This window comes from Argiope bruennichi, chromosome X2, assembly GCF_947563725.1.
Source record: "Argiope bruennichi chromosome X2, qqArgBrue1.1, whole genome shotgun sequence".
NCBI lineage: Eukaryota > Metazoa > Arthropoda > Arachnida > Araneae > Araneidae > Argiope > Argiope bruennichi.
The window spans coordinates 62,190,532-62,211,309 of NC_079163.1; the positions used below are offsets into that span (position 1 = coordinate 62,190,532).

A 20,778-nucleotide genomic window follows, 5' to 3' on the forward strand; every position below is an offset into this window, starting at 1 on the left:
TATACATTCCAACAACAACTGAAACACTATACTCAACCCTTTGCATTGTTGGCAATGATGTTGGATTTGTGAGCAGCTGCACACTGAAAACCAAGATTTTTAAAATGTTGGTAAAAATTCCCGTTGCTAGTTCTAATGTGCATCAGGTTTTGTTACTAGCAACAAAACCTGATGCACATTAGAACTCATGAGTGGGTGCAACCAACAGACTTGTAATTTTGCTAGTCTTCATTAGGGATCTAATGCGGCTTTTTTGGGGGGCAGGGGGGGGTCCTATTATATCATTTTGCTAGTTTTACTGCTATTATGTTTATATTTTACGATTACACCGCACATAATATTTTTCGACATATATAGAACATCTGACATTTTACAAATTGATTTTCCGATATGGGTGCATCTGAATATCATCCCACACCTAAAGTCCCTACGCTTTTCCGACATATTAGTGGTATCACAAATGCACATATATGAGCTAACAACCCTCAATAAGGCTTTTACAGCTTCAAATACATTTCTAATTGCGTGGGCAGCTGATCCAACTTTTCAGAGAGGTGTCTACGCACTTTTGGTCATGTAAAAGCTTTAAATCTAACAGTTGTTATACACAAAACTATTTTTTAGAAATATTTTCGATATACTTATGATTAAAATTTTTAAACAAATATAAGAAACATTTTTGATATTGGAACAACAAAGATAGTAAAAAGTTTTAAATAATTATATTATCTTTTCCCTAGGGAAGAAAGCTTTAAAATTCTCAAAATAATCCCCCCCCTTTTTTTTAAATTATAGAAATCTGCAAATTTTATATAAATGATTTCTTTCACAACAAAATTCTTGATGTCACTAACTTTTTGAAGGTTACTTTAAGAAAAGGTATTTCTTACGATGCAATAAATGTGTGTGTCGCGCGTACGTGAATATGTAGCATTTAAATAGAAGTTCCTAGTTCATTTAAAGTATAACAGCCAAGTTCACAATTAGTTCCATTAAATTATGAATAAATACAATGACATTCAATTTAACTCACTATAAATTATGGAAGTGACATCAAGGAACTCATTGCAATAACCCAAAAGTTGCAATTTTTGTAAAATCCTCACAAAGTGAAAACACGGAGTCTGATATTGCACTATATATATATATAAATAATTTAACCACATATCAACAACAAAAAATATGGATATAACGATAAACCAGATCTTCGCACACAAAACTGATGAAATTAATTTACTGAGGGTGGCCAGCATTTTTTTCTGCTGTTTGAATTTCCCTGACATTTTTCGGATGTTTCTAATATCTTCAGAACGAAGTCGCTTTATTGTATTCTCTTTAATTATAGCACAATATGTTCTTGACTTTATTTCAAAAATTATTCTACTCTTTTAACTAAAATTAATGTAAAATAAAATTTAATTCGCAAAAAATATCATTTTCAGTTATTGAATTTCATATAAGCTCCTATTATGTAAAACCTTCCTTTTTTTTTTTTTTTGCATATATAATAACCAACATTAGAAGATACATGCCCTACTATACTCTGTTTCACCCTAACTTGGCAGTATTGTAAAAGGTAGAAAATGTGACGCTCCGCGTTGGGAAAGAGTTCGCCATCAATTCCGACTTTAAAATAGTCAAAATGCGCAGAAATTTATCAAATAATATCATAAATTACAGAAATCCTTTTTTTATCAGTATGTATTTAAAATTATTCTTAAGTTAGAAGTGCTTATTTGTTAAGTATTTTGTAAATAAAGCGAACGAATAAAGCTAAAAGATTGACATAATGAATTCCACTTTGGCTAGAACCGGTCTTCAAGGTCAAATATTTGGCGCGCTTTTCTTTTACGTCTCCGCCAACTCAGCTTCATTCAGTTCGCAACCGTTATAATCTTTCGTACTTTTTTATTCTCGCTTTTTACCAGCTGACATTTTTGATACTATTAATCACATTAGTAGTTATTAGTTTTGATTGTTGAATATTTATTCGATTCGTTATTTTTATTTACTTCTAAAATGTCTGTAAAAGAGAAAGTGTTATCACCGATCAAGACGAGTGAAACCAACAAAAAGAATTTGCAGAAACATATTAAACGTTTATTCTCGACTCCGAGAAAACCCTCAAGATTCTATCAATCAAATACCTTACAGGTGTTTCGCAATGAACAGTTTCCCTTTTGAAAAAAGAAATCAAAACATCCAGTTCTGTAAGTACCCCTGGAAAGAAATGATCAGGCTCAGTAGGTAAACATTCAGGTCTTGTAAAATATGATGATTTTACATTATCCTGTATTTGACGAAAAATCCATGTATATTTTCGTAGAAATGAGATCCCAACATTAGATAAAGTTTTAAAAGATGTGAACGATTATACAGATATCTTTTCGAAAAACATTAGCCGAACTACGCTTTACCGAATATTGAAAGATTTAGGGTTTTCTTTTGAGAAACGATGAAACAACATTAATGTTTTATTTAAATAATGTATCGATAAAAATGAAAAAATAATGAAAATAAGGAAACAGTTAATTCTCCGATAAAGTGATAATATAATAAAGTAAATATTTACTATTTGGCGAAAAATTTGCGAGATAAACTTTCGCCAGCGATCTGCATTTCTAGTAACTTTGTACTTTAAAGTAACCCAGTTCCCCTGACAGCGACTGTGATTCGGCATGCCTAGAATATACTCTACTGCCAAGTTAGGGTGAAACAGAGTATAGACCGACTTTTAGCCAACCAGTCATATCTCAGAAATGTTTGTTAAATTTACTCACGAAAAATGCAGTACAAAAATATATGCATATTGGCAGAGTGCTTAAGAATGAAATGATTGGATTTTTTTTTTTTTTTTTTTATTCTAGTGGTGTCTCTTCTATCCATATTGTTTACTATTTCACCAATCAGAACTGAACAATAATTTTACTAAAAAAAAACCATTAACAAATACAAAATGAAATCTCTGCATCAAAATAAGAAAAATTCTTCAATGAAATCAAAATTGCATTGACTTTTAGCTGAACAACTATAATAAAAAAAATCGCTTACACCTGGCTCAATGCTTAGCTCATAAAATAGAGAAAAAAGTGAAAAATTGGGCCTTATCAATTTTTTTCTTTATTGCATAAAAAGGAAAATGTTTTAGAGGTATAAATTTCAAAAAAAAAAAAAAAAAAGTGGCATGAATGAATTTTGTAAATTTTTGTGGTAAACAGTTTCATATATATCAAACAGTATAAGAAAAATGCTTCTCTTTTGAAAAAAAAAAGTTTGAAAAAATTATTAGAGGCATGTGTACCTATAATGTATGAAAAATATTCATTTCTCGTGCTTAATATTATTTCAAAATTATAAAGCATTTTGTTGAACGTATGGGGAATTTTAAACAAACACAAAATAAAAAAAAAGGGACTATAACTAAAAGGTTAATATCAGCAAAAATGTCTATTTCATGTCTTCTATAGCATACATTCATATGAAGAATTTAGTAATCTGTATTCATAATATTTAAAAATAAACAGCAAATTTTTTTTTTTCTCGGAAATAATGGCAATAACATCCGATACTTCATAATTCAACAAAAAAGATCTACGAGAAGAGGGGAAAAATAATTATTGTAAAATACTTATTAAAATAAATAGTTTCGAAACTATATTAATGGGTCAGTATTTTACATGTTTTGAATATTAATACCTAGAATTCATACTTTCACTCTCGTAACACGTGGTATGATCGACTACGTTCCAAGGATAAAAAGCATGAGTGGGGGGTGGGGGAGAGAATGCTCCACATATATCTTTTTAAATAAAAGAAAACCATTAAAGCTTACAATCATAACAGCAACAGGAACTGGGCCTTAGTTAGGCTGCCTTTTCCCATAGTACGCAATCCCATTTTCGCTAAATATGTCGTTCCGAAAAATAGCAAAAACTTTAGGCGAAAACATTATATAGTTATATGTATATGCAATAAATTAGACATTCTGGTTAATATTTCTCTTTCATAGTCTGTTTTAAACTATCAGTAAAAGTTTGATTTTCATTAGTTGCCAACGGTGTTTCATTCAACTTATGGGAAGGGGGAAAAAACAACAAAAAAACGAATTACCATGTTCGATAAAAATTACTGATTTATATATTTAAAAAAAATCCGGTTTTATAATAAATTTTCCTGGCTTTTCCCGACTTCCCATAATTCCTTAGCGATTCCCGGTCGGATGGCCACTCTGTTAATACATATTTTAATGAAGAAGCAATAATACTTACTACTGTTCACTTGAGGTGAGTCAATCACATCAGTATTTGGGGGAGCAGTTTTATTAGGAGCCACAGTTTCTGAACTAACTTGCTCAGCAGATGCTTCAGAAACGGAAATACTGCCCACAGCTTCATTTTGTGGATGGACTACTTCAGAATTTTTTTTCTTTTTCTTCTTAGACTTGCCACTTTCTTCTGAAACTTTAACTCCTTTAGCTGCTACTTCTTTTGGAGGCTGCACTTCTTTTGCAGCCTGTTTTTCTTTTGGAGGCTGTACTTCTTTTGGAGCCTGTTTTTCTTTTGGGGGCTGTTTTTCTACATTGTTGACAGTCTTAGAATCTTCCACAATTATATCTTTTTTTTCGGACTTCTCAGAAGAAGTTTCTGGTTTTACATCTTTTGCAACTTTCTCTTCAATAGTTGCTGGTGTAGGCTATGGGAGTGAAAAGAAAGCAACTATAGCTGAAGATTAATTCATAAGATGGACTTATGCTAAAAATTTAATCATATATGTTTTATATAAAAATTAATTAATTACGAACTCTCCAAAAAAAGTAATAATTCCTAAACATTACATTTTTATGAGGTAACACAAACAATAAAAACCAACAAGAATTATACCAGCTCGGATTTCATTCATATTCTATGCCTTGTATTTCTCTGATTCAAATTAACTGCAGATTAGATAATCGCGAACGCAGATAATTAACCACAGGGTCCACATTTTTACTGAAGATGTCGAGAACTTTCAAGGATTTTCTTAGGAAATTCAAGGACCATAAAATTACATATTAAGATGTAGAAATGCAAAAAATAAATATTTAAACAAAATATTATGTATATCATAATTATATTATTATGAAGATTTTTCAAGTGCATGATTATTTTTTTGCTCACTACTTCTGAATGCTTAAAGGAAGAACACTAAGCACATTTATTATGCTCATATTCAATTAATAAATTAAAACTTGTAGATCAAAATGGGTTTTAATATAAAAATAAAAGCACTTTTATTGTTTTTATTTTTCACATCACACAACAACAACTAGATTATTTCGTATAAACTACAAAAGGGTGCGGATTTCACAAACACATTCATGCTTTAGATGAAAAAAAATTCATAAATGTTAATTGCATCAGAACTTGCAACCTTCCTTCTAACCAGTGCAAGGCAGAACATAGGGGGAAATGCAAGAGACAGAAACAAAAGAAGAAATCATTATTTGCATTTAAAAAAATGAAATAGAAATGGCATGCTATTAAAATATTTTAAATTTATAATTTAAATTACTTTGTTAAGACCTCAATTCTTGAAACTATTTGATTCTGCTATGCACTGAAAATCCCTACTATCCTTTTCCTTTTCAATTAGTTTGCTGGTAGATTCCTACAGTTTAAAAATAATCACTTCAATTTTCGTCCCTTTTTTATTTTCTATTTTGATTCATTTACTTTATCTGCAGTTTGGTGCACCCCCCCCCCTTCTTATACTTTTTACCATTTTGAAATTGTAATCATCATTTGTCCATTTTTTTAACATATTAGACAAATGAAGATTACAATCCATTTTCCAGCATATATTAATTCTTTTGTGATTAAAAAATTCTCTACACTACTGCATTTTTATTTAATTCAGCTGAAACCAATGCACTTTATAATATACATTTCTTTTTTACTTTTTCAACCTCAACTATTTTATTAAATTATGACTTGGTCATAGTATTGTATCACCAGGATTCCCAAAATTTCGGCTAAGTCTTTTGACCTTTTCAATATTTTGAAGGAAACTTGTCAATTCGATTTTTGGACACTTCAAACTCTTCAAGTTCTATTGATTGTAAGTCACATCGCTCAAAAAGTTTTCCAATTCTATTAAAAAAATCACATTCCTTTTTTTGTAGGCACTTGCAATTTACAAGAACAGAAAAAATGTTATAGTAAGTCTTGTTTAACTATTCTCTTTGTATTTGAACACTCGCACATCTGGCAAGTAGTTGAGAAGTAATTTATCCAAAACATTACAAATAAAGGTACATTATAAGTCGCATGTTTCACATCGGTTGGCTACTTTTTTTTCCCCTGGAAAAAAAAAAAAAAAAAATCTGAATTTTGGGAATTTTGCCCAAAAGAATGCATAAACTTCTCCCATATCGACATACGAATTTTTATTTAAAAAAATCAAAGAAATGCTAATTACAAATTTCAGGTCTTCAAAAACATAATTCTCACGACACTAAAAGTTTTCAAACCCAGTGACTATTTTTTTCACATCCTGAACTAAAAATGGGCAATATAAAAGAACACATATTATATATACACACATAAAAGTTTGATAATTTTGGTCAACGACGAGAAGAACCTGAAGGTTTTTTGTTGCATTCAAACTTTAGTGCTCTAAAATGCCCCTTTTAACATATAATACCAAATTGTTCCTCATTTTGATTACTCATTCAATTTTAGATGCATTTTCTAGGCATATGGTTCTCCAAAAATTCTTATAAAATTTCCCATTCCTCCATTGCGTATTCCTTTCTTCATTCATTGAGTATAATCTCTTCTTGTTGGAGCACTTCTGAATAAACAATACAAATTAAGTAAAAAAAAAGTTTCAAAACCTTATGCAAACTACAATTATACACATCTATTAAGAAAACTGAAAATTCTTTCTGAATTTCATCATTCAATTTAGTCAAAAATTTCTAATTTACTGATTGACTTATTCATCCAGATATATAAAATCTTTGACAAATCCAATTTTTCCACAGAACATGATAGTCTCAAAATATATTGTTGGCTTGGAATGATCCATTATAATTGAAACCATATATCTAATTCCAACTTTTTTTTTTAATTTTTTTATTTACATTTCAAAACAGAAAGCATGAATTTATTTGCCTTGTTTCAAGGATTGGGTGAATGTTCATCAGGCATTAGACTACATACATAAAGATCAGCCAGATTCTTATACAGAACTCTCTGAATGTATGGAACAATGCCAAATACAAATGCATCTTTTCAAGAACTACACGAATAACTCGCCTCACATTTTCAAAGACTGTTTCATTTCTGTATCTAAGGCGTAGTAATATTATCTCCAATTACTACACTTTCTTTCAAACTATAAAGGGAGAAAAGATGGCGATTGTCAACTCTCTCATACCAACACAGTTTTTCAGTTGGTGGAATTCTGAAGGCAAAGCCAACAGTCCAGTTGAATTGACATGAAAAGTGTCAAAATGCGGGGGGGGGGGGGGAGAGGAAGGATGCACCTGGATGTGTTACCGAATTAGAGGTGGAGAGGATAAGTGAGAAAATCGGAACATCGACTTTCCGAATTTAAATAAAATGATATTAATCTGATAGGAAAAATTTTAATTGATTTTATTGATATTAAAAAAGCTTACACAATGAGCTGTCAAGTATTAAGATATTAGTATCAGGAATAATTTTTAAAAAAACGCAAATCTGAAAAAATGTAATTTTTTTTTCTGCAATTTGAGTGGAATATTTATAATTTTATTTAAAGATGTGTTGAACAAAAGGAAATGCCCCAATAAAATTTTTGGATTAATATTTGCATTATTTTTTGATAAATTCTCCTTTCTCAAAAAAGAAAATAGCGCACTCCAAAAACGACTATAAATACTTTTCTATCTGACCAAATTCGCGAACCGAAAAGAAAACATATTTAAAAAAGTTGTTCTACGATTTCAGATGATATAATAATGGTCAACTATCAGAAAAGAGTGGTGAAAATAAAATTTAAAAAAAGGGGGAAAAAATCTCCATTAGTGACGATTGCTTTTTGACAAAATGTCAAGCAGTCAAATAGTAGTTTTCCCGAACGTAACGGTAATCGGAAAATACGTTCACACTTAATGAGCAATACAAAATATTATATTCAAATTTAATTTTTTGACAAATGATTGTTAAAAATGTCATCTAGTTATAAAGCAAAATTTTTTAAACAGGATTTTATTTTTTTCGGCATACTAACTGCAGGGAAAAGAAAAAAAAAAGAAAAAAAAAGGTTGTCCATTTTGCTGTATTTATACATATACATATAAAATAAAGAAGAACAAAATCTTAAGCTGAACAGTTACATCCTCATTATGAAGGGGGGGGGGATCGACTGTTTTAAAATTGTTCAAGAATTTTAATAAGTCAAGAAACTTAACAAGTAAATACAAACTTTTGAGGAAGGAAACATTGAGAAATAGTAATAAAGAAATTCTAAGATTTCCAGTCAAAATACCTGTTTTTTATCTTTAGTACTTTGAGCACTAGCATCAGAAATATGAAGCTCGGCTTTCTTTTGGGGGGATTCTTCAACAGGATTATCTAGCCATAATAATATGCATTAATTAATAAAAATTAACATGTATATATAAAATAAATTACGATTTTTAAAAATTATCAATGTCATAATAAAATGGCAAAATTTATAATCATAAAATTATCCATTAACCAACCAGATTTATTTGCCTCTGTGGCTTTGGCTGATACAGACGTAGTTTCAGGAGCAGCAACATCATCCTTCTTTCGATTCTTCCTTCCTTTCTTAGAAATCAATTGCACCCATCCATCTGAAATCCCATAATTATGTTAATATTTAAAATAAGCAATATTCAAATGGCAAGCAGAGATAAAATTTATTTTATAGAAAGCAGAAAGACCAGATTGATAAAGCAGAGGACTTTTTCCAAAAAATATTTCTTATTTAGGCTAAAAGAAAACATTTTACACTTGTGTGCAAAATAAACAACAAAACAAAAATGTTCCATATATTTTGAAACATGCTTATTTTAAGGGATTGCAGGATTTTTAATTTCCTTTAAAAAATTTGTGAAGAAGCTACTGAAATAGATTACCAGGAAAGTTAAAAAAAAAAAAAAAATCAAACTATCTTGAATTTTTGTAAAATAATATTACAGCAGTGATAATATATTTGTAATTATAGATAAAAATAATCACATAACAGAAATTATTTTAGTGCATATACAATGAAAAAATGAAATAATAATCATGACTATTATTAATGAGTTACTACAACTGGGCTCTGTAACTCTTAATTATAATTTATACTTTGGTAATGTATAGTATATAATTTCAGTTATATACCATACAATTCTTTCTGTATTTGGACAGCCCTTTTCCTTTCAATTTACAGTGAAAATTGAAAGCAAGTTTCAAAACATTCTGAATTATTTAAATTTCTTTAAAAATTTCTTATTTTTTATAATTAAAAAGGGAGGGAACAAACAAAAAACTTCGAGCTTCCACTGAATATCCCGACCAGTTTCAGTCACACTGATGATCTACGCAAATCTTTCAAATGTAATATCAAAATAAAGAGTCATTTGTTAAAAGTTGAAGATAGTATGAAAAAAAAAAAAAACATAGCGAGATGAAATATTTGCTTTGATTAATAAAACATCAAATAAGGCAACCAGTCTACACAAAAAGTGCTGTAAACAAAAGCTCAATGAGTTTCATCAGTGACCAAGTGATATAAGGCATCACTTGGCTGAGAAACTTCAGCTAAAAGAATGCAAGTTATATCATTAGGCTGTCTTAACCAGCAACCACTATTCAAAACTGGTTGGCAATGTTTACCTGACTAACAACTGGGTTTTTCTCCAAGTAAAAAAATGCAAGTCAGTTTTTCCTAAAAGTCATTCCACACCAAGTGTGATAAGTTAACATAAGGCCTAAGAAATTGTTTAAAAATTCAACTCTTTTCTACATTAAAGCTGATGCGAAACCTTAAGATTATCTGAAATGTTGAATAATCTTTACTAGTCCCGTAATTAAAAAAATCACCTAGTTCTTTGTGGGAAAACATGCTGATTGCGATTATTTGGACCAATGTCCCATTCTAAAAAAATTCCAAACTCTTCACAAAACGATTTCCATAAATGCTTTATATAGAAGCAAATTAAGTAATCACACTGACATCTGAACTTTAATGTAATTAAATCTTAACAAATGATAAAAAGTAACTAAATCTATTTTCGTAAAATATGAAAACTTCCTATAATATTCAATTTCTTTTATCATGGCATGGAAAGTTTTCAATCTGCTGCTCAAAATTTTTTTATTACATTTAGAAATTAATGCTATTTTTGTTTTTCAGCATGAAGTGGCATTATGTATTTAAAAAGAACAACTTAGAACAAAATTTGATAATTTGCAGGAGTTGTATTGTTAATTTAAAAAAAAAAGAAAGAAAGAAAGAGGGATCAAAATTTTAACAAACCATCATTAAGTTCATCATGAGTGAAACTTTCTTTTTTCTTCTCTTGAGTCAATTTCTTCTCACTTTGTGATTTATTTTTCTTAGAAGCCTAATGGAAAAGTACAATTTACCCAAAATTAAAAACCAGCCAAATGCATAGTAAAATTAGAGAACAATGAATTAAAATCAATCACAAGATTGTAAATAAAAGTTTGTCTGCCAAGTCATAAAAAAAAATCATGGAATTTACAATATCTCAGGATTTATTCTCTTTTAAAAGACACTGGAAATAAATTGATGAAATAGTTATGTATAAGAGGCTTCTAAAAGAAGTCGCACCAATTCCATCTGTACTTAACATAATAGATCATTACAGATATCTAGAAGTAGTTGCAAATAACTTTTAAAATACAAAATACACTCATGTTCATAAATTAAGGATAATTCAGAATCACACAGAAATTGAACTCTAAAGAAAAAAATTTCACCTGTAGATTTAATTGTCAGACATGTCTTCAAAAATAATATGCAAATTACAGGATGCCCCCAGATAACGCCGATAGTACGTCACAATGACAAGAGTGTAAGAGGTGTATATAAGGAATGGTGACAAAGAAGTAAAATTGTTCAGAAACGCTATGTAAACCGCTCAGTTCATAACCAAATAGTTATGACACTAAAGACGTATGTGGATGACTTTTTATGTGGTAGAATTATAGGCCGTCTGGAATGTTTGAGGATACTCAGAAAGAAGTATCCGAGAAACTTGGAATCGTACAAATTGTAATCTCTGGGATTTGGTAATGATTTCAAGATGATAGAAATGTTAGTAGACGTTACAGTACAGATCGTTCCCGAGTTACAACGCAGAATGACGATCAGTATTTGGCAGTAACTGCCAAAAGCAGCGGAAGGAGCACAACATCAAATCTGCCTCGTTAGTTATCTTCAGCCATGGGTACGACAATTTCAAGGCAAACTGTTGGGATGAAGCGAGCGGACTATTTTTCTCGCGTAGGAATATCTGTGTAACTACGCTTCTGGCGCTTCGTTCTGGCACCATTCCTCCCGCGAACAAGATGCTGTGTGCGTAATTGTCAATACCTGTGTTCTTTTCTTTTCGTTTTCTATGTCCAATAAATGTGCTGTCTTCAAAAACCATGCTGAGATTATTGAAAAGTAACAACAAATTGGTAGCAGAGCGTGGTTCTGGTTCGTGGTAAATGTTTCGTTAAAATTTCTAAGTGAATTGTGTGACTGAAACGAAACTGTCAAAAACGAAATTGCCAGCATGGATAAATTAAATGTCCCTGAGCTGAATGGAACTATTTCATTTGTGCATTGAAAATACAGGCAGCGCTGAGTTTGAAAAGATTGGACTGTGATATCCGCGGTGAAACCAGATAATCTAAGTGAAAAAGATGCAGCAGAATGGAACCAGAAAAATTCTGACGCTGTTGCTTACATTAAGTTATCATTGTCAGATGAACAGGCCCTAAAGTTCGCAGCAGAGGAAAATGCAAAAATTCTTTGGGATAAAATAAAGTCAACATTTACGGGTCAAGCATAAGACCGCAAAATAGATGCCGGCAATGAATTGAAAAATCTTCAAATGAAAAATAATGAATCGGCGAACGATTATGTTGCCAGAGCAAGAGGAATTGCTACAAAATGTCATTCTTTAGGACTGGATGTCACACCTAGGGAGCTTGTTTATTATACAGTGCGCGGACTGAAAGGAAAATTCTCTAAAGTACGAGAAATTCTCAAAACCCAACGTGACAAGTCAATGGACGAAATATTAGAAATTTTACGTGAAGAAGAAAATACCTGTTATTCGCCGACGAGTACTCGCGCTGAAGGAATCAGTGCGGAAGTGTTTTATTCTAGAAAAAACAAAAGTTCTGGTGTAAGGCTGTTACATCTGCAGACGCCCAAATCATATCGGCAAGGACTGTTTTTACAGGAATAAAAATGCTAGTAGAAGTGCTCCATGTAATGAAAATAATCAAAGGAGAAATGCACAACATCGTGCCAATCAATCAACAAAACGACGAAGTGTTAGTGATGTGTTTACTACTTCTCATCAAGAAGAAAGCCTAAGTGATAAAATATGGTTGCTGGACAGTGGAGCTTCTTGTCATATGGCCAAAGACAGTATGTGGTTTGAAAAAATAATCCCTGAAACAAGGGATATTTATTTAGCTGGTAAAGACTCTAAAATTTTGTGTGAGGGAATCGAAACAGTTAAAACAAAAACTGTAAGTAATAATCCTAGAAATTTAACAATTACTAATGTTAGCTATGTTCCTGAACTAAGATATAATTTATTGTCAGTAACTTGTTTGATGGATAAGGGTTGTAAAATTAAATCGAATAATAATTGTATGTTGATTTTTGATAAAGATAATAATTTAGTTAGTAAAGCATTTAAAAATAACAATAGATTAGAATTATATTTGGAACCATTGTATAATTCAGAGTGTTATTTTTCTAAACAATCCACTAGTAATTATGAGATTTGGCATTACAGATTATGTCATTTAAATCCTAAATATATGCTTAAAATGAAAGATTATATTGATATTAATGATATAAATGATTTTAGATGTGAAACTTGTGACATAAGTAAGATAACCAGAAAAACTCATCCTAATATTGATGTAAACCAAAGTTCTGAAATTCTGGAATTGATTCATGCTGATCTGTGTGGTCCTATTAAACCTGAATCATTAGGTGGCGCAAAATATTTCATGATATTGGTGGATGATTTTTCTGGCATGTATTTTACTTATTTCTTAAAAAACAAAAATGAAGTGTTTAATATATTTTCACAATTTAAAGCCAAATATGAAAATTTAGCCGATAAAAGAATTAAAAAATTAAGAACTAACAATGGCTTAGAATTTGTAAATGAACAACTTGATACTTATCTTGCTAATTCAGGAATATTTCATGAAAAATCTATTCCATATAATAGTGAAAGTAACGGTAAAGCTGAAAGAGTGAACCGCGTTCTTTTAGATAGGGCTAGATCTTTGTTATATGAAAGTGAGCTTCCATTAAAATTTTGGGCCGAAGCCATTAATTGTAGCACCCAAGTGTCTAATGTAACCCCACGTACAGGAAAAGAAAAAATACCCCTTGAAATTTGGATAGGTAGAAAACCGAAATTAAATTATCTTAAAAAATTCGGCTGTGTGGCTTATTTTTACGTTCCGAAAGTAATGAGAAATAAATTTGAAGTTCCAGGAAAACGTGATATAATGCTAGGATACGCTAGAGTAAGAAGGGGTTATCGAATTTATGACATTAAAAGCCTAAAAATAATAGAAGAGAGATCAGTTAAATTCAATGAATCTTTAAAAGGTAGTACGTATTTCGGGAAAACGAAAGCAGAACCTTGGGATATTAATTCACTGCTTGAAACTTCTCCAGCGGCATGCGAGATAAATCAAAAAACAAAAAATGAAATATCTAGTTTAGAAATTCCTGATGAATCTATACCATAGTAGAACTTCGCGTCAGACAGACGCCGCTATAGGGGATGAAAACGAAACACCAGATGTTGAATCAAGTAGTAATAATATCGTAAATCAGATTCCAGTCAGACGTTCGGAAAGGCTCAAATCTAAACAAATGTCAGCTAATGTAGTTTATAACAATCCGAACACATACTTTGAGGCAAAAAATAGTGCTGATTGGAAGAACTGGGAAAGAGCAATGAAAAATGAATTGGATTCGTTAAATAAACATGAAGTTTGGGAAATAGTAAATAAGCCTGCAAAAACAAAATTAATAGAAAGTAAATGGGTATATTCTTTAAAACAAGATAACTCTGGTGAAACAAAATATAAAGCGAGACTTGTAGCAGCAGGTTTTAATCAAATACAAAAATAAAGATTTTTCCGAGTCTTATTCACCCGTTGTGAACATCGAATCTTTCAGAATGTTAATGGCACTTGCATCTAAATCAAATTTATTTTTTAAGTTCTTTGATGTTAAAACTGTATATTTATATAGTGATATTGAAGAAATTGTTTATATGTTACCTCCACCTGGTTATGAAAAATTAATTGGAGATGAAAAAGTTTGTAAGTTGCAAAAGAGTATCTATGGCTTACCACAATCTGGTAGAAACTGGTATATGACTATGAAAGGTGAATTAGAAAAATTAGGATTAATGCAACTGGCCTCTGACAATTGTGTATTCATTAAAATTGTTGGTAAAAATATTTTTTTATATTATGTATGTATGAAGATGATTTAGCAACTTTTTCTAATAATGATGAAATGTATCAAGAGATTGTAAATAGCATCAAAAGCATATTTGAATTACAAGAGAACAAAACCGGTAAATTTTTAGGTATAGAAATTGTAAAACATGAAAATGGTATTGGTTTGTGTGAATTTGAAAATATTGAATCATTATTGGTTAAACATAATCTAAAAAAATGTAAAAGTGTTAAAACTCCAATTGTAAAAGGAGAAGATAAGAGTTTCCCTTCCACAAATGAACTGGTTGACATCACGATGTATCAAGAATTAATTGGTGAACTTTTATATTTAGCTAATAGAACGCGGCCTGATTTATCATTTGTAACAACATATTTGTCACAATTTAATCATAAACCAGAAAAAAGGCACTATAATTTAGCTAAAAGAGTACTAAGATATTTAATGGGTTCAAAAGATAAATTGTTTTATGATAGTAAGTTTGGTTTTCTTAATGCAAGTTCTGATGCTAGTTGGGGGAATGCAGAAAATGGCAAATCATTTTCTGGTGGTGTAATTAAATTAGGTAATTCATTAATTTCATGGAAATGTCATAAACAAAAAAGTGTCAGTCTGTCAACATGTGAAGCTGAGTTATTTGCTATTTCTGAAATATGTAAAGACATTATTTGGACTGTAAACTTATTAACTGAGTTAAACTGTAAACAATTTATAAATAATGCTGTAATCTTAAATTCAGATAGTCAAGCAGCAATTCAGTGGATTAAGTGCACCAGGTCTTCAAATAAATCAAGACATATGAATTTACGTTTCCATTTTGTGAAAGATTTGTTGAAAGATAATGTAATTAAATTAGAATATGTTCAAACAGAATGTTTAATTGCAGATTTTTTTACAAAAGCTGTTAGTGAAGAAAAGCTGAAATATTCTGTGAAAAATATTTCGTTAATTTCTTAATTTTTGTATGTACATCTAATTTTTTGTATTGTTGTGTGCATTTAATTTTTATGTGTATTATACATGCTCGAAAAATGTCACTCGCAGGAGGGGTGTGTTGGGATGAAGCGAGCGGACTATTTTTCTCCCGTAGGAATATCTGTGTGACTACGCTTCTGGCGCTTCGTTCCGGCACCATTCCTCCCGCGAACAAGGTGCTGTGTGCGTAATTGTCAATACCTGTGTTCTTTTCTTTTCGTTTTCTATGTAGAATAAATGTGCTGTATTCAAAAACCATGCTGAGATTATTGAAAAGTAACAACACAAACCATATGCAGACGTTTAGGACATATCGGTCTAAAGACAGGCCTGTCAGATGTATCCGGCTCACAGTACACCTGGAGTAGAGAACATGCAATACGGACATAGCCACAGTGGGTTGGTATGATATTTTCCGTCGAGTCCAGGTTTAGCTTACAGTCAGATTCTCATCGAACTTTCATATAGAGAAAGCCAAGCAACCCTTACAGCAAAGAGAACATCATTCAACGACACCGTTACGATGGTGCAGGGCTGCTTATTTGGGCCATGACAGACCAAATTTATAGAGACATCATTCTGGAACAATATATACGTTTGTTTAGGAGTGCCATGAGTACGTTGTGAATTTGTATTTATGGATGAGAACGTCCATCCTTACCGTGCAACGAATACGTAAAACTAATTACCATAAACGAATGCCTTCGATCTGAGGATCCCGTATGGAATGGCCGGCATTCTCCCCTGACTTGAATCCGATAGAGCAAGTATGGAAAATGCTTGGGCGGCGGATTTCAGCCCGTCAACCATCTCTCTTACATGTATACCGGAACTTCAGAGAGCTTTGATTGCTTGAGTGAAGTAATCATCCCCAAGATCAGTTCGATGATTTGATACTCAGCATACCTAGACGTTGTACGGATTGTATTTCATCTCGGAGACATATAATGCATTAACCATTATACCAACCATGTAAAGTTTTTGTAAAGGAGATATTTTTTGTAATTGTTCCAGGGAGCAAAAATCATAATTTTTAAAAATGGTATCATACATACACCATCTTTTTTCGTTCTTTATTTTCGGTTTAATAATTGGACTTCATGAATAAGTCGCGTTTGTTTAGTTTCTGAACATTATTTGCCGAAGCTCGCATTATCTTTAATTTATGGACAAGAGTGTATTCATTATTTTGTACTGTTAATCTTGCAATGTTTAAAAATAGAGGCAAAATGTAAAAGTTAGTTGAAACATTTTTTAAAAGTACTTTTTGAAGTCAACACGAGACAATGTATCGCATTGCTTCAAAATTTAACAAAACATGAAGAATTTCTCATGAAGAATTTTATTCAGTGAACTGCTTTAAAGTTTTAAGTTTAAATAAAAGCAAAGAAAGCATTTCTTTATATAAAAAAGATACATAAAATTTCCCCTTTTATATATAAAAGATATTCTTTCTTTTAATATAAAAGATATATATTGCTTTTATATATCATTTATCTCTTGTATATGAAAATATAAATTGTGTCCAAAATTAATTTCTTGACAATTGCTAGAACAAAAGAAAAAAGGGCATTCATTCAAACAAAATTTTTATCATTGAAAAGTGTTTTTAAGCCTTTAAAACGGCATTAAAATAATTTTTGTACGATAATATGCTTTGATATTACGGTGAAAACTTTAAAATTCTGTTTTTATTTTTCCATTACACTTCAAATTAAAATTTTGAAAAATCCGCGGCCTCGGATATTCCAAAATAACTTGCCAAATTTTATGTTTTAAACTGCAAAGATTTATATTGCACACTGCTGTGTCAATCAAGTCAAACCCTTATTTGCAAAGGAAAATTTCTTAGGAACAAAATTTCCCCAGGAGTCATAAAAAGAAGAAGGAAAAAAGAAAAAAAAAAGCAATAATCGTTAAAGAATGATAGAATTCCAAAGTTTTTTAAAAAAAGTTTTGAATATAAAATTGAACAATATTGTTCAATGAACTGTTTGAAAATTGTTATTAAGTTTAAATGAAAACAAAGAAAAAAAATGTTTTCTCTTATCACGGTTTTAACACCACTAAAATAATGGGATTCAATGTATCTATGAAGCAGTGATATTGTTTTGAATTTCATTATAATAAATTGTTATAAATTATGTCAAAAATTACTAAAACTGAAGGGGGGGATGCATTCATTCAAATAAAATTGGTATAACAGAAAGGCTATTTTTTAAATCATTTAAAATAATGTAAATATAATTTTTCTGCGATGATGCTTTGATTTTATGGTGACAAAGCATTAAAATTCCTCAATATCCGTTCTCAGTGAGGCTCTAATACCAAAATGGGCTCTCTCTCTATCAGGCCAAACCTTTATATGTAAAGGGAGATTTCATTGGGGAAAAATTCTATAATTATAAAAAAAAAACATTATCCCTGAAGAATAAAAGTTTTAAAATCAATCTAATTTGTTCAAGGCATTGCTACAAAACAACACATTAAAGAGAATGATGATCGAATGTTTAACATACTAGAGGCTTCATTGCAGGTGTTTCTACAGCAGCTTCTACCATGTTTGATACATCTTTTCGGAGCACCAAATTCATACTGCTGTATTTTTGTTTACCGTTCATTAGACCAATCTACGTATTCTTCTTTAACAATACATAAAAGGTTAAACATACAATTACTAGGCATGACTTAAATAAATCCTTCAACATCTCAAACATAAAAATAATTTTTCGAGCCTCAACATATATGGTACAGTACATACTTCGCACTGTCTCTCATGAAAAACTATTCCAGTATTTCAATAAACAACAATGCACATTGTTGAAGAAAGAGGGAGCGGGAAAAATAAGTCCCATGAGCGTTATCTTAATATGCATTGGCACTTCTGGATTCCTTCTCCAAATTACTTCCTTTTCTTTCTTCATATATCTGATAAATAAGCCTTTACGACTATGCTTTCAAATTATCGTATTCAATGTGTGGGAAAACAAAATGAATAAAATGTTGTCATTGCACTTCGAGAAAATTAAGCACTAAAATTTTTGAAATATAATGAAAAAACAAGATTATATATACACATGGATCTTGCTGTCAATTTTTTTTTTTTTTTTTTTTAACTTGCCTCCTTTCGCAGGGAGTGGTGTCCTCAAATGAGGATACCGCCTGTTTAGAGCATCTCTGAGTAAGAAAGTCTTTCGAAATAATTGCGTAAATTCCTTATGACAACAACAGTAATTATGAATACTTTAGGTTTATAGACAATTTTATTCATGTTCTCGGTAATTTGAAACATTTAAAATATTAAATATACAAAATATAATACATTTACTATAAAAATTCTAAACTAAATTTTATAAAAATTCAAAATTATCTAATTAAAATGCTAAAAAATATTTACAATCAAATTTTATTAATTAAGTGCCAATTTTATTAATTAATAAAGTGAAAAATATCAAATAAAATGCAAAATTAAAAATAACTTATCATTTGGTGTGAAATTTCTCAAAGCATTTAGGAGTGTCTTTTTGTCTAACACATAATGGGAAATCACTGTTTTGCACATTCTTTGTGTTTTATGCACATTTTTTTGATATTGCACAGCGAGTATTTTCGAGGGTAACAATTGATAGGAATACGTTGAACCTTTATTTTTTAAATCTTTCACTTTACAATTTTTACATGCTGAATGCAATAATAACAATTATATAAAAAAAGTTTAAATAAAATTTTTTGGCTATATAAAACTAAATATTTGCAGAAAAAGATAGCAAAAAAATAAATAAAATAAAAATAAGGCCGAACATGAGGATGAAACATAAGTAACAGTCGAGAGAAAAAAAAAAGAAAAAAAAGGCAAATCTTAAATGCATAATGTTTTCTGGCTTCAAACATGGATTTCTTTTTCCCGAATGCAAAGTTGAATAAACACCCCCCCCCCCCCCGAACACAGAATCAACACATTCATCTCTGGAAAATATCAAATTACACCTTTCACAGGAAGAGAGGAATCAGCGGCGCAGAAGTGAGGCGAACAAGGAAAAAAAAAAAAAAAAAAAAAATAGACATCCTAGACAACAGGTGGATGGCTGATTCACAGGTGTCCTCAAATGAGGACACCTGTGAATCAGCCAGTTTGGTTCTGTCTGAAATCAATTTCAAGATTAAACAAAATTATACTTTAAGATCTCATGGATATTGTAGGAAAATAGATGATTTTTATAAAATTTCATTTCTTAAGAGGCCAAAAAAATCACAAATTTAAGCCAAAAAATCGGGGTATTTTTTAAATAAAATTAATGCTGTAAAAGAAACGAAAATTTCTCATGCTGTCATTTAAGTTTTTCTAAATGGTGACTAAACACTATTTATCCTGCAATTTTTTTAGATTTTAAAACCAACAGTTTTTTTTTTTTTTTTTTAATAGAACATTTTAAAATTGGTGTCCTTTTTTGTGACCACCGCCCCTCAAAGGGTTGAAAATGGTTTTCAAATTTAACAACTTTTCATGATGCTACACACCCGTTCTACTTAGGAACTTAATTCTATATAAAATCCTTCTAAAAAAAGAATCAATTCCCAAGTACTGACAGTAACAAAAAATTGAAACTTAATTAAATATAGAAGAAAAAAATTGAATCTTAATTAGAAAGAAGCTATTTATAATAATACCTTCTTTTCAGGAGCAGCTGTAGATTTCTCACCACCAGCACTAGACTTTTCAGATGTAGCTGATTTCTCAACAGTTTCCTTTTTCTTTGCTGGCACAGCTGTACTTTTAGTTACTGTACTTCCATTCACTTTTCCATTTTGTATAAGCTTGTTACTCTAAAGAAGAGAACAACAATGATTAAATATCATGAGGGGAGGATACAATGTAAAAGATACATTGTAATAACAAATTTACATTAAAAAAAGTACTTTAATACAAAGTGGTAAAATGAAATAAAATTAATGAACCAATCAAATGGTTTACATATCAACCAATGAACAAAAATATTTAACACTAGCTTGTTCGAAAAATTTTATTGTGTTTATTAGTTTCAACTAAACCTCATATAACCTGATATTCAT

At 30.5% G+C, this 20,778-nt stretch overlaps 1 protein-coding gene across 1 annotated transcript in view; it reads right to left on the reverse strand.

Moving 5' to 3' along the window:
• Window positions 1–20,778, reverse strand: part of LOC129960163 (neurofilament heavy polypeptide-like) — a 46,837-nt gene that overhangs the window by 16,870 nt on the left and 9,189 nt on the right. Inside the window, exons 2-6 of the mRNA XM_056073355.1 lie at window positions 20,377–20,532; window positions 10,519–10,606; window positions 8,732–8,845; window positions 8,515–8,600; window positions 4,269–4,692 (exon numbers count right to left, since the gene is read on the reverse strand). Of these exons, the coding sequence (XP_055929330.1) occupies window positions 4,269–4,692; window positions 8,515–8,600; window positions 8,732–8,845; window positions 10,519–10,606; window positions 20,377–20,532 (868 nt within the window). The remainder of the gene's footprint in view (window positions 1–4,268; window positions 4,693–8,514; window positions 8,601–8,731; window positions 8,846–10,518; window positions 10,607–20,376; window positions 20,533–20,778) is intronic.